Source organism: Genypterus blacodes, unplaced genomic scaffold (assembly GCF_046128005.1).
Source record: "Genypterus blacodes isolate CSIRO-AG114 ecotype Tasmania unplaced genomic scaffold, CSIRO-AGI_Gbla_v1 ptg000076l_1, whole genome shotgun sequence".
Lineage (NCBI taxonomy): Eukaryota > Metazoa > Chordata > Actinopteri > Ophidiiformes > Ophidiidae > Genypterus > Genypterus blacodes.
In genome coordinates this window covers 680,796-700,567 of record NW_027466885.1, presented here as the reverse complement: position 1 = coordinate 700,567, position 19,772 = coordinate 680,796, and the positions used below count along the sequence as shown (strand labels likewise).

Genomic DNA, 19,772 nt, shown 5'->3' with positions numbered 1-19,772 from the left:
ATGTTCACCTCTTTGCTTGCCAGGCGATGCCTGCTCCTACATTGGAAATCCCTCACCCCTCCCTCTCTTTCGCAATGGCTTAAGGATACAATGTACTTTCTTAGACTCGAGAAAATCAAATGCACTATGAGGAACCACACTGATAAATTCTATCAGAGATGGCAACCTTTCCTCTCCTATTTCACAGATCTACAGGCTATGCCAGACCAGTGACTGATTACCAGAACACAGATCAGTTCCTTTTTATTTTATTTTATCATTTTATTTTGCATTTCAGGCAGTCCAGAAGGGGGTGTGTGAATCGCGGGGTTGTATGACTGTTTTACCTCAAGGTCTATGTATAAAGTTCAACAACAATAGTAGGGATATCACAACCTTCCTCCCTTCTCTCTATCTCTCTCCTCTTCCCCCCTCTTTCTATATAAAAAATGATCTCCAAAATTCCCTTCACCTGTATGCACAATGTCATGTACAGTATCTGCTTCAATAAAAACAAATTGCAAAAAAGAAAATATAATATCTAATATATCTAATATTAAATTGACTTGACTTGACATATGACACATTTGACACAAAACGAAATGAAATGAAATTGAACCCTGAAACAAATCAAAAATGACGATGGTGATGAAGGTGATGATGATGACATCAACAACAACATCATCATCATCATCATCAACATCATCATCAACAACAACAACAATACTACTACTAATAATAATAACAATAATAATAATAATTATTATTATTATTAATAAAGAGCATCATCATCATCATCATTTACTTAATTCTGGAAAAATTCTAATTAGGAAACAGGGCCATACAGACAGACAGACTCCCCTCTGCCTGTTGGACGGACAGGCAGAGGGGAGTGTTCACTTTCAGCTCAGTCTTGTTCAGACTGATAGGATCAGTTAGTAGTAGTTTCCAAAGAAGCGCAAACCTATCCTCCTCCTCTTCCTGCCCTGTAGTCTCTCCGTCTGTCCTTTCACATTGAGGACTTTGGCCAGGAGCTTTACCGGCAGAGGAGGTTATGGTGTCCGGAGGAGGAGCGGCTCTGCTCCTGCTGCTGCTCGCCCGCTGCTGCTTCACCTCCGCCGGCAGGAGAGGTAAGAGCCACGCCGCTGACGGAGCTCCTCTCCGGGCACAGATCCGCATGGGTCCCACAGATCCGCATGGGTCCCACTTCACTTCACATTGACTCGCTGCAGGATTGAAGCTCTGACTTTTACGCGCTCACAGCCTTTTGTTGGATCATCAAAGTTGTTATGAACACATACTAATAACTTACGGGATAACTTTAGGGGGGAATGCTATTAAAGGCACTCTGTAGGAGATTATGATAACGTTAATGGCAACTTCCTTAAAGAATACTGAGGGCAGCAACTACACTGTTCAACCAAATAGGAGTACCAAAGGGATATTAGACAGATTCATGCGCCCACAGTGACATTATGAATGCACTTTGAACTACTATAGCCAACAGTATACTGTATATTACAGAGCATCATTTGATTTGCTTTATGACAGACATCTAAGGTCAAAAGTCATAACATTCTTTAATGAGGCATATAATTGATAACCTACCAAGAGTACTACCAGAGTACTGCAAGATTAATGAACAAATATGGTTATTATCAGTAAGTGATATGAAAGAGTTATACTATCCATGTCATACTGTCATACTATACTATAGTATACTGTATATACAATTACAAATGCAAAATAGGTTATCACAGGGATATCAATACACTCACAAACACACACACACACACACACACACACACACACACACACACACACACACACACACACACACACACACACACACACACACACTCACTCACTCACTCACTCACACACACACACATACATGATCAAACACTGAATGAGAGAATAAGTGAATAGGCGAAGTGAACAAGTGAGTGACGGAGGAAACATTGAGTTCACCTCCTCTTCACAAAGACACACACCATGAGCATGTGTGTGTATGTTTGTGTGTGTTCAGATATAAGTGAAAACAGCTGACTGAAGTGTTTCTTTGTCTTGACAACAATTTAATTATGGGAGGATGTCTTCATAACACTGTGTGTGTGTGTGTGTGTGTGTGTGTGTGTGTGTGTGTGTCATGCAAGTGTGTTTCCCTGTTGTGAATGGCTGGTTTTGCTGTGTCAGTACACACACACACATACACAAAGACGCACAGTGTCCTGGTTTAAGAAAATAATGGATTAGGCCAGTCCCTAATTTCCCTCATGTTAACATCGAAATGGCCTGTAGGTGGCTGATGTTCTTATGTGTCATGTGATCCTAATTAGAACAACGTCAAACTCACTGGGCAGTCTGATTGGTTGTTTGTTTTTGCTCTACTCTGATTGGTCCGCAGTCAATTGAAACAAACGTATTCTTTTCAGCATGGTGTCGAAAAGATTACAGCCTGCGTCTGCTATCATTTCTGAAAATAAAAACAAAGCCTGGGATAAGAAGAAGTGTCAAACAGAGTAAATGAAGAAAGAGAGAGACTGTCCCTCTCTCTCTGTGTGTGTGTGTGTGATTGTGTGTCTGTGTGTGTGTTTGCTTTGCTATTTTTTTAGTTTCTGACCTTTGCTCTACTAACAGACACTTCTAATGAATTCTGCTGAAAGGAAAAAGCCATTTGGCAACCACGGCAACATGCTGAACAGTTTCATTAACTCCTTAATGGTGACCATAACTTTCCTATACTAACTAATAAATTAAATCAAACTGTGAAGAAATAATGACACTTAAAAAATAAGCATGGCACTATGAGGAAGGTAAGGGATAAATATGTACTTAATTGAATTTAAGGCAGATTGTTCAGTTAAGTTCAGTTTGGACCGTTAACAGCAAGTCTGCATCTTTTTGTACTCCAATTACACAGGTTTTCAATGGGTATAATGGTGCATGCTTCACCTCTATTTCAGACTGTTGGAAAGAAAACAAAGAACTTTGAGAATGGTTTACAGATTTTTTATGTAGCCCAACTCAACACCAAAAATATCATCAAGCCCTCGACCAGCAGCTTAGGTTTTTAAGCCGAAAAGTGATGAATGTTCAGGCTGCATGAGTTGAGTTGAGGCTTGGTTGGAGCTGGTTGAAGCTGTGGGTGTGGTTGGTTTGAGCCAACCAGAGCCTGACAGGAAAGAGGAAGTTCAACAAGAAGGATTCAGGGCAAAAAACAGTGTGACTCTGAAAAAGGTATGAGTGGTTATTTATCTGCTCTGCCTCTGAAGGACGAACGTGACATTCAGGGGACACAGATTGTTCACAGTGAATGTTCCCAGGGAAAATCATTGTGGAGGAAAAAAGAAATAATAAGAGCAAAGTTTCACTGTCAGTGGAATTTTCCTTCATCAGAAACAGAGAGAAAGAGACAGAACTTCAGCCTGACGGACAAGATGAGTCTTGTCTGGTCTATGCACACACACACACATATACACACACAAAAAGACATGCATGTTCATACACACACAGTAACTAATGAAAACATTAAAGCAGTTTAAACTCAACTGAAAAGCTGAGAAGGTGGAACTGAGAGTAACACACACACATAAGCAAACCCAAGTGTTTTCAAACTGAAAAGACAGGGACACACACACACACACACACACACACACATACACACACATACATTTCAGGAATTTAAATTCCTGAAATGTGTGTGTAAGGTCCCTGTGTTGTCTGTTTTGTCTGCAGAACATGGAATGTTTCTGTTCATTATTCTTTAACGAACCAAATTGGAAACTGCACAAAAACTGCAGTAAACACATGTATCAGAACCAAGAAAAATACTCAAATACTTTTGTTTTCGTGAAAATTTTAAGAATGAAAATTTGCCAAAACATTGATCATTTGAAAAATTCAAGAGAAAATGAAAGGAATTAAGGAAAGGAGACAAATGAAAAAAGAAGAAAGAAAGAATGTGTGTTGTGTTTTTAGTCGTTATTGGTGTTAGTGTACCATCAATAAAAACTCCAATACAAACACTTTAAAGTTCCAAAACACTCAATAAAAACACTTAACAGTTAGTAAAGTGCAACAAAATGGAAAATATGAAACAGGATGAAAACATTGATTTGTAGTTCATTCATTCATGTGTTTACTATTGATCTGTGTTGTGACCTGGTTTCAGTAATGATCACTGGAGGGGAATCCTGCCCCCAGATGCATGAGGTGGTCACACACTCCCACTGTGACGTTTACATGACAAGCCCCCCAGGAGTTCAGGTTTTAGTTCATTACGGATTTTGCTGCTGTTCCTGTATTTTGTGGCAATTTTTTACATGTGACATTTTATTCATATTCACAAACAATATACACCAAAGAAAAACCTTTATTTTCTAGTGTCTGTAGTCATTATAACTTCTGACATCATCAACATTCTTAACATTTTACATTACGTTGTTATGTCTTACATCTGTGCCTGCAATGTAATGACTGGCGAAATAATGAAATCCTCTTCCATGTGTACTGATCTGACCTGTCCAGTAGGTAGCAGTAGCATAATCATGACCTTGTTAATTAAAAACAATAAAATAGAATAAGTGATGCGCGCGAGAGGTGTCGGTGACAAGACATACACCGATGGCTAAATATATGACAATAAAAAATTAAGACACCGAACTGGGCCCTGGACAAAATTCTAACCCAGATAATGAGAGTAATATGAGTGGTGGTATAAAGAAAGCAAAAACGGTGAGCTCAAGAAAATACAGTGGAAAAAGAAAGCTTAACAACAGTGTCATGGTCACAAGCTAGCTTAAACGCCATCTCCAAACGGAACACCAGTCACTTCAAAGCAAGAACACAGACTATTTTTGTTCACATGCGAAAAAACACAACAGCAACTTTTCTGAGGATAACTACAACGGTGTCTGCAAGAGCTCTCTAAGCTAGCTACTTAGAAGCTGAACTCGTTGCCAAATCAAAAAAGCCACACACTGGGGCAGAGGCATTTAATACTAGCTGCCTGCAAAGCCATTGGAACTGAGTGAGTATTAATACATTGAGAGACTATTGACTAATTGTTATTGTAAATGTGTCATTTTGTAACACTTATGGCAATGGTTTTAAAAGCCTATCAGATTGAAATATTCCAGAAAACTGGGCTCTCAGCTGGCTTTAGCAGAACCAGGCCATTGGTTTCTCACTCATGCTCTGGTTCAGTCGGAACACGGTTGGTTTCCTTACTTCTTTTGCTTTGTTTGTGCTAGGCTAGCAAAGATAGAGATAAATGAAGGTAGATGACCTCTTGATCGGATAAATAACAGTTTGACCTTGATAGCTGGTCAGTCAGTCAGTCTGTCTGTCCAAACTGTGTGTGTGTGTGTGTGTGTGTGTGTGTGTGTGTGTATGTGTTATGTGGTGGATTTATTTATTTTTCCCCAAAACAAGAGTTATCTCCATTTCTCCTTTAAAGAAGGGTCTAATGAAGAGTTTGAACGGTAATTACAGAAATAAATGATTGATTGATTGAGTGTTTCATCATGATCATGTCTTTTTTTCCCGCTTTCAGTTTTATCCTTTTACAGCCCACACATGCCCCCCCCCTCCCCACACACACACATACACACACACACTGACATAAAACTGTGATATTCACACAGGCATGCTACATTTTGTTAGAGAGAGACTGAGACTAGATTGGAACCCTACAAGGAATGGTTGATAAGTTTTGAGCCTGACAAACAGCAACTGTTCCAGGCCTGTATTATTTGTGGATAGTGGTTTCCTCCCATCAAAACAGTTCCTATGGGGTCGTTCCATAGATTATTGATCAGTGTAGTGTCGAGCTCAGTGGGACTTTGTAGAAATTTGAACCACTGACCTTAGTGGTTCAGGACGGAGCTGAAATCAACTGACAGTGTTGACAGATGAGGAACAATTACACAATTTATGCTAACACACGTGTGCAAGCACACATGCACGCACACACAAATGAAAATTATTTTTTTCATTGGAAGGGGAGAGGAAGGAAGAAGGAGGCCATAGGGAGGAATGAGTGGGATGAGGTCAGAAAAGAAAGAAAGAAAGTTACAGTATTTAGCCTAATTTATTTCTATTTAATTGTATATGTGTCTGTGTGTGTGTGTGTGTACATTCCTTCTGGCTGGATTCCAGCTGTGATGTCACAGAGTCAACACAGCTGCACCCCTCACTGTCGTCTGTTTTTGTACTATTGGCTGAAGTCTCACTGGGTGGCAGCCCATTGGTTCAAGCCCGAGGGGAGAGTTTCACATCTGGACACACACACACATACACACACACACACACACACACAGAAAGAAAATTCTCCAGGAAATAGTCTTTGTATTTGATAGATTTTGCAGGAAGTTACTTACTTCTCTTTAGACCTCTATTTTCTGCAGGCTATAATCTGAGCCAGCAGGGTTTCATTCCATTCACGCACAAGCACACACCTACACACACTCAGATGATGGGGTTATTGCTGTGTCACCTGTGTCCTGGAGCAATGTTAGGTTGTGTGGTTGTTAGTGTGTCACACCTTTGTGCTGATTCCTGTTAAAGGTGGAGATGTTCAGGGAAAGTTTATCTGAATAAATAGACTTATATCCCTCTATGCTGGAAAAGGGACTGAGAGGACGTAGACCGAGTATACCTGTACATGCTGGCCCTCATGGTACTGCAGGTGTGGAAAGGATAATTGGGCTTTTTACGCTTACTTAATAGAAAAATTGCACTAGTAAACCACATTTTTAGTAAAGAAAATATTACTTTGTATTTGTCAAGAGTTGCACATTTCTTTGAGTAGCACCATTATCATAATCAGATTCATAATCAGTTTGATGTACCTGTGTTCCTGTCTGTGTGTCTATTTGTCAGTGTGTCAGGGGATGAGTAATCAGCTGACCTTGCTGGGGAAGCATGATAATCACTATGACAACATTGTGCGGATGTACAGTAACTGCAACGTGATCCTGGAGAACTTGGAGGTCACCTACACTCAGGAGTACCATGACCTGTCCTTCCTCCAGGTCTGTCTGCATTGTCACTGGGTTAATGTGCGTGTATGTGTGTGTGTGTGTGTGTGTGTGTGTGTGTGTGTGTGTGTGTGTGTGTGTGTGAGAGACTGACTTTAAAAAAATAGAACATGAAACATCCACTCTCACTGTCCTCTCTCTCTCTCCAGTCCATCCAGGAAGTGGGCGGCTATGTTCTGCTTGCCATGAACAAGGCAGCAACAATCCCTTTGGTCAATTTGCGGCTGATCCGAGGACACAACCTCTACGATAACCAATATGCTCTAGCTGTGATGTCCAACTACGACAGGAACCTGACATCCACCACACTCAACTACACCGGTGGGCTGAGACAGCTGCAGCTCAGCGCATTGACAGGTATGCACACATGCTGTAATCAACACACACACACATTCACATTGTGTTTTGTGTGACATGAATACAATTATGCAAAATAGTCAAAAAATAACTATTTACAAAGTTGACCACACTATTTGGGAAAAAAGCATTTAAAATTACTAGTAAACATGCAAAGTGACAAAGATGCCGTGCTTTATATGCTTGATGTACTTTATGAGTATCCCAGACTCCAAAGATAACAATAGTGAATTCTTATTAAGCAAATGTATTCCATTGTCTTATTTTCTAAGAGATTCTGAGCGGAGGAGTAAAGGTCACCCTCAATCCGTTGCTGTGTAACATTGAGACCATCCAGTGGTGGGACATCCTGGACAACGCCAGCAATCCCAGCATGGTCTTTAAGATGAACACATTCACTCAGAAATGTATGTCAGGATAAGGAGAACAATTGATACAGGAGAGCAGCACATTCTTAAATTCCAGTCATACAAGTGTGTGTGTGTGTGTGTGTGTGTGTGTGTGTGTGTGTGTGTGTGTGTGTGTGTGTGTGTGTGTGTGTGTGCGTGTGTGTGTGTGTGTGTGTTCCCAGGTGAAAGGTGTGATCCAGGGTGTGTTAGTGGTTCGTGTTGGGCAGCAGGTCCAGATCACTGTCAAACCTGTAAGACCCTTTTTTACTGTTGTTTTTAAAATTGTATACAAATATTTCAAATATCTCTTACTGTATGTATTTTTCAAAACAATTGAAGTTCAATCATTAGCTGTAAAGATTTCAGTTTGAAAATATTACCTCACTTCTTCCCTCTTTCTCTCTCTCTCTCTCTCTCTCTCTCTCCCAGTCACCAAGTTACATTGTGCTGAACAGTGCAGCAGAAGGTGTCATGGTACCAAACCTATTGACTGTTGTAATGAACACTGTGCAGCAGGCTGCACGGGGCCCCGACCCACTGACTGCCTGGTCAGTATGTGCTAAATGGAATGCAGCCTAATGTTTGCAGTTTCTTTGCAGACGGATTTATATTGTCCATTGTAGCAAAGGGCAATTTAAAAATAATCCAGGAAAATAATGTTGTGCCATTCCCTCTATTTTCACCAATCTAAGTTCAGTATTTACCGACAAGTACCTACACGCTTGATTACTAAACACACAAGTCACGGTCAAGACTTCAAATCCACAGACAAGTCAAGACAGTCAAGAAAGCAATTCACAAGTCAAGACTCACATCAAGACATTTTCACCTCTTCTAAAGATTAGACTCAAGACACAAGGTCACAAGATTATGCCCCAAGTCAAAACAGGCTACCCTAGTAGAAACCCTACTAGCAAGTCCTTGTCAGATAAGTCCTATGTCAATAGAGATAAGGTCTAACCAAGACTCAAGTCAAGACAGGAAATTCCCAAGGCTTGTGCCATTTCTCTAAAGCCAAGCACACACCAGACTTACACTTGTCCCCCCGCGCACATTTAAAGATTCAGTTGCTTGCTTTCTGTTATGTTGTTGACATTATGATGCACATATTTGGCAACTGATTCACAGACGCAGTGTGTCAATTTCAAGATTGTTATTCTCCCAGACACTGATCCAGATATCCCATTATTGAATAAACTCATTGACACAGAATCACGCAAAGAATGTATTCTTGTCAACAACCATAAACTAATTGCTTGCTGTTGTCTACACACACACACACACACACACACACACACACACACACACACACACACACACAGCTGAAGGACAGCAGCAACCACTCTCCATTGTTTCTTTTTTCTCCACGCGATTGTGATAGAGAAAGAATACAATATGTGGTGTCAAAATATGCTGTTGCCAGAGCTCAACAAGTCCCTCCTGAGTTCTCCTGCTCCTGGGTGCACCTCCTGCTGGCCATACTTTAGAGCTTGATAACTACAGGCACTTTGACACATGTTATTGTTTGTCACCCCGCTTCCTGGCAGTAGGTGCTGAGGCCAAATTAAGGTCTTGGCATCTTGGTCAATATTGCAGAGATTCAGGATTCAGACATTCAGGAGCAGAAAGTTCTTTGCTATCCAGCGTTTAACGTCTAGAAGACAAAACTCCAGGTTGACAGCCCTGAATGATCTTTTGGTTGTACTTGGTACCAAACCAAGTTGGATGCCGGTACCAGACAAAAACATCAAATTGTCTTGTAGTGTGTGCTTGGCCTAAAATGGAGTCCACGACAACTTTGAGGTCAAGACAAGCAATTCCTAGTCAGAACCAGAAAGAATCAAGCCATCAAAACTAAATCGGAAGACAAGATGGGAAAGTCCCAAGCCAAAACAATCAAGTCCCTCTCTCTCTCTCCCTCTCTGTGTTTCTCTCTCACTCTCCATAGGCTTGTCGGGATTTCAATGATGAAGGAACTTGTAAAGACACTTGTCCTCCTAAGATGATCTACGCTCTAAACACCCATGAGGTCGTTGAAAACCCCAACGCTAAGTTCACCTATGGGCCGACCTGTGTCAAAGCCTGTCCCTGTATGTTTTTACTTCTGGTTCATTTTTGTTTCACAGGGGAAAAGTTTAAAGCAAGGCATAAATATGTATACAAGCATCACCCTGCTCATTGGTCAGTCAGTAGATCAATTGTTCAGCCTGTACTTGGTTCATAACTATTGTGGATTAGGTTCAAATGCCCCAATATCTGTTCTATTGAATATATTTATGTTTGATAATGTTCTTATCATTAATTTTGTGAGTAGATAACTATGTGGTGACAGACGAAGCATGTGTTCGCACCTGCAGCGCTGGAACGTATGAGGTTCGGGAGAACGAAGTCCAAATCTGCAAACCATGTGACGGACCCTGTCCTAAAGGTAGAGACACCAGAGAAAGAGAGAGAGGGTGGTGGTGCTATAGAATCAGTGAATGATTTTTTGTTCATTCTCCAGTATGTGTGGGAGTTGGAGTTGGTGCTCTGACCAAAGCTATTGCTGTCAACGCCTCCAATATCGAATCCTTCAGGAACTGCACCAAGATCATTGGAGCTGTTTCCTTCTTAGAAACCTCTTTCCGTGGGTGAGATGCTCAACAAGTCCAAACTATGCTCACTATGCTCCGTGTAAATGGGTCAGATCACTTTCTATTGCCTCAGGTCTTTTGTCCATATGCCTTATACCCAAGTGGGTTTAGGAAGGTATCCTTAGATATTCCAGGCTTCTCCTTGGGAGCCTTTCAAAGTGTTGTTAAGCAAGATACTGAACCCCTACCTGCACCTTGCATGACATGTCAAATGGCTTTACAGGCTCAAAACATGAATGAATTTGTATATGAATATTGTCTGTCAGGTCATTGTAAAGCGTTTTGGATAAAAATATAGTCCATTTATCAGTTAACCTCCAAAAGACAAGATAAATGTTGCTAATAGTGTTTGAGTTGTCAATACAAGAACATCTGAAAGTGTTTTTACTGGTTGATGCAGGGATCCACACTGTAACGTCTCGTCCATGGACCCAATGAAGCTGGAATACTTCAGGACGGTGAAGGAAATCACCGGTAGGTTAGAAAAGTAGAAATGAAAGAACACAGGTTCAACTGAGTGATTGAGTTACACTGATGACCAGTGAGTCATGGACATGCACATTTACCAACAGTTTGCCTCGTCAGAGACACTTCACATGGTCTAGTTAGTAAATGAGGCATACGTGTACTTACTGAGTCTCATTTATAGTCCTGTTTCTGTGTGTCTCCAGGTTTCCTACTGATCCAGTCCTGGCCGAAGAGCCAGGAATCTCTCTCAGTGTTTGAGAACCTGCAGATCATCAGAGGAAGAACAACACACAGGCAAGTATTCTTATTAGCAGACCTTTGAGTAAAGACACAATCCATGAGCAGAATATCCTGTCTTAGATAGGATCTGTGATTTGGAAGTTGTTGTTAGCGAGTTTGTCATCATTGAGACAGTTTGGTCTAATAGTCTCTCTTAGTACCTCGGCTTTGGCCCTTATCTCCTTAGATCCTTAGATTTGTGTCTGGTTTACTTTTTCTGTCAAAACCAAAACAAAGAAGATGGAAGAAAAAAGAAAAGAATGAAAGCAATAAATGAATATCAGCAGACCTGCAGTTTGTGGTTGATTGCTAGTGGACTTGACATTGATTGATTGACCCAAACTACATATACATATTTGATTCAATATTAATGTATATTTTAATGAGTTTGAATATTTTTTTTTTTTGGCTCCAGAGGCCACAGTCTGGCGGTAGTAAAGGCTCAGCACCTCCGCTGGCTGGGCCTTCGCTCCCTGAAGGAGGTGAGCGCTGGAAAGGTCCTGGTGAAGGACAACCCTGAACTCTGCTACACCCGGACAAACCACTGGGCCGGCCTTTTCAGAGAAAGTGGACAGGTTGGCAGCGTGCGCACCAATGCAGCCCCTGAGTCTTGTGGTGAGTTTCTGAATGATGGTCAATTTCTGCTGAGGTCCAAACCCATACCAGAATCTCTTCTAATTTTACATTAACTGATGCTGTTGGCTTGCTCTTTGTCATCCCTTCCTACTGCTTTCCTCTCTCTCTGACCCAGAACAAAAGAATCAAACATGTGATGCCGAATGTACGGATGAGGGCTGCTGGGGTCCAGGTCCCACCATGTGTTTCTCCTGTAGACACTTCAGCCGTAAGGGGCTCTGCGTGCCATTGTGCAACCTCCTGCAGGGGTGAGAGGGATAAACAGAATGCAAAGATAATTGCTGTTAAATGTGTAGCTTTGTTTTGAGAAGAGAAAAGTAAAGGTTGGATTCTCTCTAAAAGTGCCCTCTGGTCTCATGAACCTGGGTTGTTTTAAGGTTTAAAGCATACATTCAGTACATTTACATGGACTCAATACTCTGACATATACATTTAGGTGTTGTTGGGAGTTGTTCCTTGTCTTTTTGAGAGCTCTAAGATGGGTTGGGATTCGTCCCTTTGAGACAGTGTATGTGATACTGAGCCATATAAATCAATTTGATTTGATTTAATTACAAGCTGCATGTGGACTCTGGATAACTGCCAATACTGGGGGATTTTATTCTTCATAAAAGGAAGGTAGACAATGTATTAATCCCCACAGGCAGGGCAGTTATAGTGTTATTGCAGCTGACAACATTCAGACGGTCATAAAAGCAATCCTTAATAAATAATAGATAAACAATTATCCACAAGTTATGTTCAAGTGTAAAGCAGAAGAGTCCCAGTATGAAAAGGAAGAAGAAAAAATGTCTCTGTGTCTGGAGGCGTCAAGGTTTTAAGGGTGAATGGTAATGTGAATGGAATATCACAGCACCACCAACATGACAATAAAACAGAACAGACATTTGACTTTTGTTGTCATGGAATATCAGAAACAACACATCTCTGCCTCTGTCCACAATGCTGATGTGTTTGTCTTTGTGTTTTGCCGCAGTGAGCCCAGAGAAGTCTCTATGGAAAGCAGCTGTGTGGAGTGTAATGCTGAGTGTCTGGTGAAGAATGGGAATCAAGCATGTTTTGGCCCGGTCAGTCCATATAACGCTGCTTAGTCCTGGGCTTTATGCTGCACTGACGAGGGCAGAATGGGAAAAACAGGAAACTCCCACTGTCAGAGCCTGATGAATCTGTCCAACCAGCCAAGCTCACAATTATTCAAATTCTGTTGAGTCTGTCTGGAGCCACCACGAGAGCTTTAGACTTTTGAGTTTATCTCCACTTTCTCTCTTGGTTTACCAACCACCCCCAGGGTCCTGACCAGTGTTCCCAGTGCTCCCATGTTCAGGACGGCCCCCATTGTGTCCCCCGTTGTCCCCACGGCGTTCAAGGAGAAGGAGATACTCTGATCTGGAAATACCCCAACAGAAATGGACAGTGCCAGCCCTGCCACAAGAATTGTACACAAGGGTGAGACACACACACATTTATTCATTCCATGACGAATGACTGACAAAGACAGTACAGTGCTCCTGTAGCAATCAGATGATGTACTGTACATGTTTGATCTTTACAAATTGCATTGAAAATGGACAAACACCACCGGGGTTCCTCCCTGCCACTGTGGCACTGCTGATTTGGAATAAAGGCTTGTGTTTTTGTGTGTGCAGGTGTTTTGGTCCTGGACTGTCCGGATGTACAGGGTAAAAAGATTGTATTTACCACCATTAATGGCAAACAACACACCATCTTATAGGTGTAGTGATACATTCAATGTCCTGTTTTCTCTATGTCCTTACAGTGGTACTGGGCAGTCCATGCTGCCAGTGTATGTGGTCAGTGGCCTCTTAGTTGCGGTCGTTGTGTCATTGTTTATCTTTGTGTTGCTACGGCGACAACGGATCAGGAGGAAGAGGACTATGAGGCGACTTCTGCAAGAGCGGGAGGTGGGAGAGAAAAACTCGACCATATATACACACAAACACACAGTTTCTTTTTAATATGTTATGGAAATACTTTGTAGCTCTATTTCATACTTTTTAAATGTTACTAAAAATTGCGAATGTGTGTGTGTGTTTTTTTTCTCTCTGTGTATATGTGTGTTGTAGCTAGTGGAGCCATTGACTCCAAGCGGTGAAGCTCCTAACAAGGCTCTGTTGAGGATCCTGAAGGAGACAGAGTTTAAGAAGATCCGGGTTCTGGGCTCTGGGGCATTTGGGACTGTTTTCAAGGTCAGACATTTTCATGTTAGATCATAAATGCCCGTCAGGGGCTGAGGTCTGTTAATTAATTGTGCGTGTATGTGTGTGTGTGCGTTCAGGGTCTATGGATCCCTGAAGGAGAGAATGTGAAGATCCCAGTGGCCATCAAAGTTCTGCGAGAGGCCACATCTCCAAAGGCCAATAAAGAAATCTTGGATGTAAGGTTCCTCCTTTTCTTCTCCTCCTCTTTTTCTACCGTTCCAACTTTCTGCTCCTTGTTCTTGTATTCTCTTCATATCTTTTCTGTTCTTCCCTTCATCTTCTTCTCCTTCTCTTTTCATATTTAAAAAAATTGGGTAAAACATCGAACTATCATTGTTAAGAGGATAAATAAAACAAAATGAAAACTTAATGATTCTCTTCCTGACTTCCTAAGATGTGGAATTACATCCTCAAAGTTTTGTTTTCTGTCCATTGCTTTGGTTTGCTTGATGCCACCTGCAAACATTGTCCTGGATACATTTCGGACACTAATGTATATCTGTGTGCAGGAAGCCTATGTGATGGCGAGTGTGGACCACCCTCATGTATGTCGTCTGCTGGGAATCTGTCTGACGTCGTCAGTCCAGCTGGTGACCCAACTGATGCCATACGGCTGCTTGCTGGACTACGCCCGTCACCACAGAGGTCATATTGGCTCACAGGGGCTGCTCAACTGGTGTGTCCAGATCGCCAAGGTGAGACATCTGCTGTCTCCCTTCTTTTTAATTTCATGACCCCACTAATGTGACTCACCTGTAGTACGCAGTTTCACTCACTTTAGTGTTGTTGGACTCACCTCAGGTTTCTCAGATGCATTCCATGATCCTGATTGTGATGCCCTGGTTTCAGCTTTTTCAGGAGCAAAGCATCAATCAGTACATTTTACATGCACATTTAAACTGTTAATGTGCTCTGATTAAGGCAGTACATTGGTTTGATTCAAACATCCTGACTTTATTTATCCTCGTAGGGCAATTCATTGCAGAGCAGCTTGACACACAACAAACACAGACCAAACATGTAAATAAATAACAAGGGCTAAAAAAGGTTAAAGAAGGTCCACCGTGGATACCATATTGAAAGGATTTATAAAATCCGTAAGTAATTTAGTTAGCCTTTATCACCATAGAGGGCAACAACACAACAAGGAATATGAATATTTAAACATTCAATCGTTCAAGAGAAAAAGAAAAGCTCTCTGTGGCCTCAGCCCAGTCATAGCCTGCTGAGGCCCATTAGAGTGTGTGTGTGTGTGTGTGTGTGTGTGTGTGTGTGTGTGTGTGTGTGTGTGAAACAGAGCGATTCAACCTTGCATCTCTGGTTAACTGATGATTAACTACAAGGAGGATGCTGGGAACGGCAGACAGACAGACAGAAAGGAACGAGAATATGTTCTGTGTTTATTTGTATGTGTGTGTTCAAATGCCTCAGGCTGTGTTAATCTGTTCAGTCTCAGTTGGATCTTAAATTCCTGGGAAAAAGGTCATGGTCATGGTTAAATCCACATGTTAAATCTGTGTGTGTGTGTGTGTGTCTGTGTGCAGGGGATGAACTACCTTGAAGATCATCACCTGGTGCACAGAGACCTGGCAGCTAGAAATGTCCTGGTGAAAACTCCTCACCATGTTAAAATCACAGATTTTGGCCTCGCCAAACTACTGACTGCAGATGAAAAGGAATACCATGCTGATGGAGGGAAGGTGTGTGTGTGTGTGTGTGTGTGTGTGTGTGTGCGCGCGCGTGTGTGTCTGTGTGTGTGTCTGTGTATAAGTGCGTGTTCGTTGGAGCACTAGTGACCTGGACTGGATTTATCTTTTCCTCGGTGTAGGTTCCCATTAAGTGGATGGCTTTGGAGTCCATCCTGCAGTGGACGTACACACACCAGAGTGATGTCTGGAGCTATGGTGAGTCAAAACCTGCCTCTCAAATTTTCAATTGGTGATGGAGTTACTATTGCAAGATGTCCACTTACAGGTACAGAACATCTGCAGACACATTTTACAACAATTTGTTCAAGAAATATTTAATCTTTGTCCATTTGCCCACCCCTGATCTAGGGACTGCCTGAATATAGAATGAAACCTAACGTCAGTAGTGTGCTGCCGCCATCTGGTGTTTTCAGTAGGTAATGTTACCAGTGCCTCCTTGTGGTGTGCAGGTGTGACAGTTTGGGAGTTGATGACATTTGGTTCCAAGCCCTACGATGGCATCCTAGCCAGCGATATCACTTCGGTGCTGGAGAGAGGAGAACGACTCCCCCAACCGCCCATCTGCACCATTGATGTCTATATGATCATGGTCAAATGTAAGAACTGGGAGGGTCACAGTTATTGTGTGTGCTTCAGTTCAATGTATTGGTACTTGGTGGTGTGTCCACTGACAGCCTGAGTCTCTCTCCCTCTCTCTCTGCCTTCAGGTTGGATGATCGATCCGTCCAGTCGTCCGAGATTCAGGGAGCTTATTGTGGAGTTTTCCAAGATGGCCAGAGACCCATCCAGATACCTGGTCATACAGGTATACTGTGTGTGTATGTGTCTTGATGTCTTCAAGGCTAATTGGTTTCAGGTCCCTGAAGCTGGATGGTGCCTTTGTGTGAGCAAGTATGAATAAGGCCTCCCATAGAAAAGGCTGCAAGGAAATAAATGTGTGACCAAATTAGACAAAACCAAGACCAAGTTGTAGCTGTCATATTGGTTTTGTGTGTGTGTGTGTCAGGGGGACCCTCCCAGTCCTTCAGACAGCATCTTCTACTCTCGTCTGCTGAGTTCTTACGACACAGAGGATGTGGTCGATGCAGATGAGTACCTGGTGCCATACAAAGGACTGGATAACCATGATGACCAGCTCTGCAGCACTACAGTATGGACACACACACACATACACACGTATACCCATACGCACACACACCACACAAGCAATTTTTACTGTTTTTGTTTTAACCTATAGAGCAATGTCTGATTGAAACTCCAAAACGGAGGCTCTTTATTTTCCAACAGGAATATGGGTAACACTATTAACCTTCTGTAGGATAAAGTTGAAGCTTTACAAAACACTGATTCCCCCGCCCCCCTCTCTTTTCTCTCTCTCTCTCTCTCTCTCTCTCCCAGATTGGTCCTCGCAGAGAGAACAGTTTGGTGCTTCGTTACATCACAGATCCAACACAGAGCGGTCTTGATAAAGAAGACTTTGCCAGACCTGGTACAGTGTGTGATTGTGTCGGTGTATGAGAGACAGAGAGTGGGAGAGAGGGGAAGTGCTATAAAAGACAAAATGTTTGTGTCCTGCAGAGTACATGAACCAGACCGAGAGTGAAACCATTCCAAACAGAAGGCTCTCTGAGGTTTTGAACCCAAACTACGAGGACCTGGGCCTGGGCTGGGGGGCTACTCCCCTCCCGTCCCCTCTGGAGGAACCTAAATCCTTTGCCCAGATTCCAGAAGGACCTGTTTACCTGAACACCGCCAGTAGCTCGCTCCCGACTGATGCTATGGACAGCCTAGACAACCCAGACAAAGAGGCTTACTTCCTGCCACAGGTCATGGCCACCACAGGTTTGTCAAGTAATGACCTGTTCCTCCCTGCAGCGGAGAACCTGGAGTACCTTGGTCTGGGAGCTGCACTATATGCCCCTGTCCGCTAGGGGCAGCAGTTCACCTTCATTTGCAAACTCACTCTGAGGAGGTTTTACACAGGTGAACTTTAAAATTGTTGCCTAATTTTAATCAGGCAGTTAACAGTATTCAATGTAGTTTTGTTTTAAAATCACATTCAAACCTACAAAGTGCTGCTCAGCGCTACTTGGTAAGCATTTACTGATGATGAGCCAATTTTCCCTCAGCACTTAAACCTACAAACTTTTCATTCACAATCATCACCATTCATCTGTACAGATAAATGTCACACAAGATTCTGAATTTCCTGATAAATCTCACTTTCTTTTTTAGGGACGAGCCTTTATTTTCTCATTTTCATATTGTGGTGTTGGTTTGCTAACAAACACACAAACTTCTCAAACGTTTTCTTTTTATAGATCAGAGGTTTTCGCGAACCAATGCACTATGTCAACATTTCATTCATCTGTTACACATTGAAAGCATCTAAGTGGTTCAGGGATCCTTTCAATGCCAGAAAAATCTCTGAGAAACAAAACAAAAATTGAAAAATTCAAGTTTTATTGAAAGTTCTTTGAAATCCAACTACAACACAACAGGATTTGAGCTGAGAACTTGTCAGTTGTGTAGAATTAAATCGGAAAAGTTGTCTACTGGTTTAGCAGAAATAATTTTCACAGACGAGGAAAATGTTACATATTCTGCCGCCTAGTGGAAATGATCACCACTAGGGAATTGTCGAGGTATTTCAAATATGCAGATTGTTGTATTTGAGTTCCTTTGGGTTGTTGCGGACATACAGTAGATTTTGTTTTGGGTGGTTGCACAGTTTTTGGATATGCTCACTGTTAAGGTGTTTTTGCACTGGAATTTTTCGAACTTGTGTTTCGTTCACACATCCAAACTATCCCACACAAAAAATGCTTCAAATGACCCTAATTTCTCAGGTAAATGGAAAAAAAGAAATTTAATGACTCAAGTGACAATTTGTTGAAACTTTGTTACAAAACAAAAAACATGTGATTTTAAGTGTTTTTCTTTATCATTATGTGCAGTGGTTATTTTACTGACGTGTAATTATTTGTGATGTTTTACCTTTTACTTGATTTAAAAATGAGCCAACTCCAGATTCACTTTTATGACACTCTGTTGCTAATGCTAATGCTAACTGTCAGTTTTGTTTTCACTGCTTGCTAAAGCCACACAGAGTATCCACAGTTGTTATGTTTTTAGGCGAATGAGCACAACTTAATTAACTGATATTATGTCATTAGTAAATCCTAACCAATTCGCTGCATCAGTTGAAATCTTAAACCTTCTTTGTTTTCGTTATTGCGACCAAACATGGAATCAGCAATGTGTCCTGCTTTATGCTCATGCAGTACATATAGTTTACAAGTAAGGTTATACAGATTAGATTTTATATGAGCGTAGTATGGAAAATAACTGTTTGTGACCACATACAATTTTATCTGCTGCAAATTCTTAGAATTGAGAACAGTTTGTTCCTCTTAACTGCTCTTTCCTCTGTTATTTTGTTTCTTTTATTTATTCATAAATCAGTCAAACAAAATCATTATCAATAAATAAAATAATAAGACTAAGAAGTTGATAACTTAATTGAGGATTTATAAGATTATTAAAAGTTTACATCAGAGGTACAAATTATTATTAATTATCCCCAAAATATGAGCTTATTCATTTGTGATTTTCAGAGAGATCTCAATGGTTTTCGCCTTTGAGGGCCTCCTTAGTGATTTAGTTTGTGTCAATCTAGTTTGACTGTACAGTGTTATGAGTGTTTTTATGTAAATATTGCCTGTGAAGCTACAATGAAAAAAATCACATGAGAAACACTCTGTGTTCCAGTCTGACAGCTAACCTACTTAAGATGTTTTTGTTCCAGGGACATTCTGAAGGTGACAGGAGAATAAGAAAGGAAAGATTTATATAGAATAGGAAAGAATCCCTAGAATACACTGTTTTTGTTGTTGATTTTCAAAATGTTTGGTTTTGCTGACGATGGTATGAGACAGCACCTCTTGTCTGAAGAGGGGAGATCCCTGCATGGAGATTTGTATTTGTGAATGTTGACAACAAAATAAAATGGAATCCAGAGGAGCTTTCATCTTTGGTGTATGGTATTTGTAGTGTTTAT

The 19,772-nt window shown here is 41.4% G+C and overlaps 1 protein-coding gene across 3 annotated transcripts; it reads left to right on the top strand.

Moving 5' to 3' along the window:
* The first annotated feature begins 910 nt into the window (after positions 1-910).
* Positions 911-19,735, top strand: LOC143006725 (melanoma receptor tyrosine-protein kinase-like). Of its 3 annotated transcripts, XM_076157970.1 has the most exons (27): positions 912-1,109; positions 6,865-7,016; positions 7,172-7,379; positions 7,652-7,786; positions 7,951-8,019; positions 8,198-8,316; positions 9,717-9,858; positions 10,083-10,196; positions 10,272-10,398; positions 10,802-10,875; positions 11,073-11,163; positions 11,564-11,763; positions 11,900-12,032; positions 12,761-12,851; positions 13,073-13,230; positions 13,431-13,463; positions 13,562-13,706; positions 13,869-13,991; positions 14,081-14,179; positions 14,513-14,698; positions 15,548-15,703; positions 15,832-15,907; positions 16,162-16,308; positions 16,420-16,517; positions 16,719-16,862; positions 17,111-17,201; positions 17,291-19,735. In XM_076157970.1, exons 1-27 carry the CDS (start codon positions 1,034-1,036, stop codon positions 17,641-17,643), a joined length of 3,540 nt encoding a protein of 1,179 aa, XP_076014085.1. In that variant the 5' UTR covers positions 912-1,033; the 3' UTR covers positions 17,644-19,735. The 3 variants fall into 3 exon arrangements, 2 of the variants coding, with proteins under 2 accessions (XP_076014085.1, XP_076014086.1); XR_012964333.1 differs by lacking the exon at positions 17,291-19,735 and having other exon boundaries at positions 911-1,109; positions 16,420-16,530; XM_076157971.1 differs by lacking the exon at positions 13,431-13,463 and having other exon boundaries at positions 13,667-13,706.
* Positions 19,736-19,772: the final 37 nt, after the last annotated feature.

Bases quoted from the DNA above. Each gene is read 5' to 3' on its own strand.
- LOC143006725 (XM_076157970.1), top strand. From the start codon at position 1,034: ATGGTGTCCGGAGGAGGAGCGGCTCTGCTCCTGCTGCTGCTCGCCCGC. The intron at 7,017-7,171 runs GTCTGTCTGCAT...CTCTCTCTCCAG, and splicing joins ATGACCTGTCCTTCCTCCAG to TCCATCCAGGAAGTGGGCGG. The intron at 8,020-8,197 runs GTAAGACCCTTT...TCTCTCTCCCAG, and splicing joins TCCAGATCACTGTCAAACCT to TCACCAAGTTACATTGTGCT.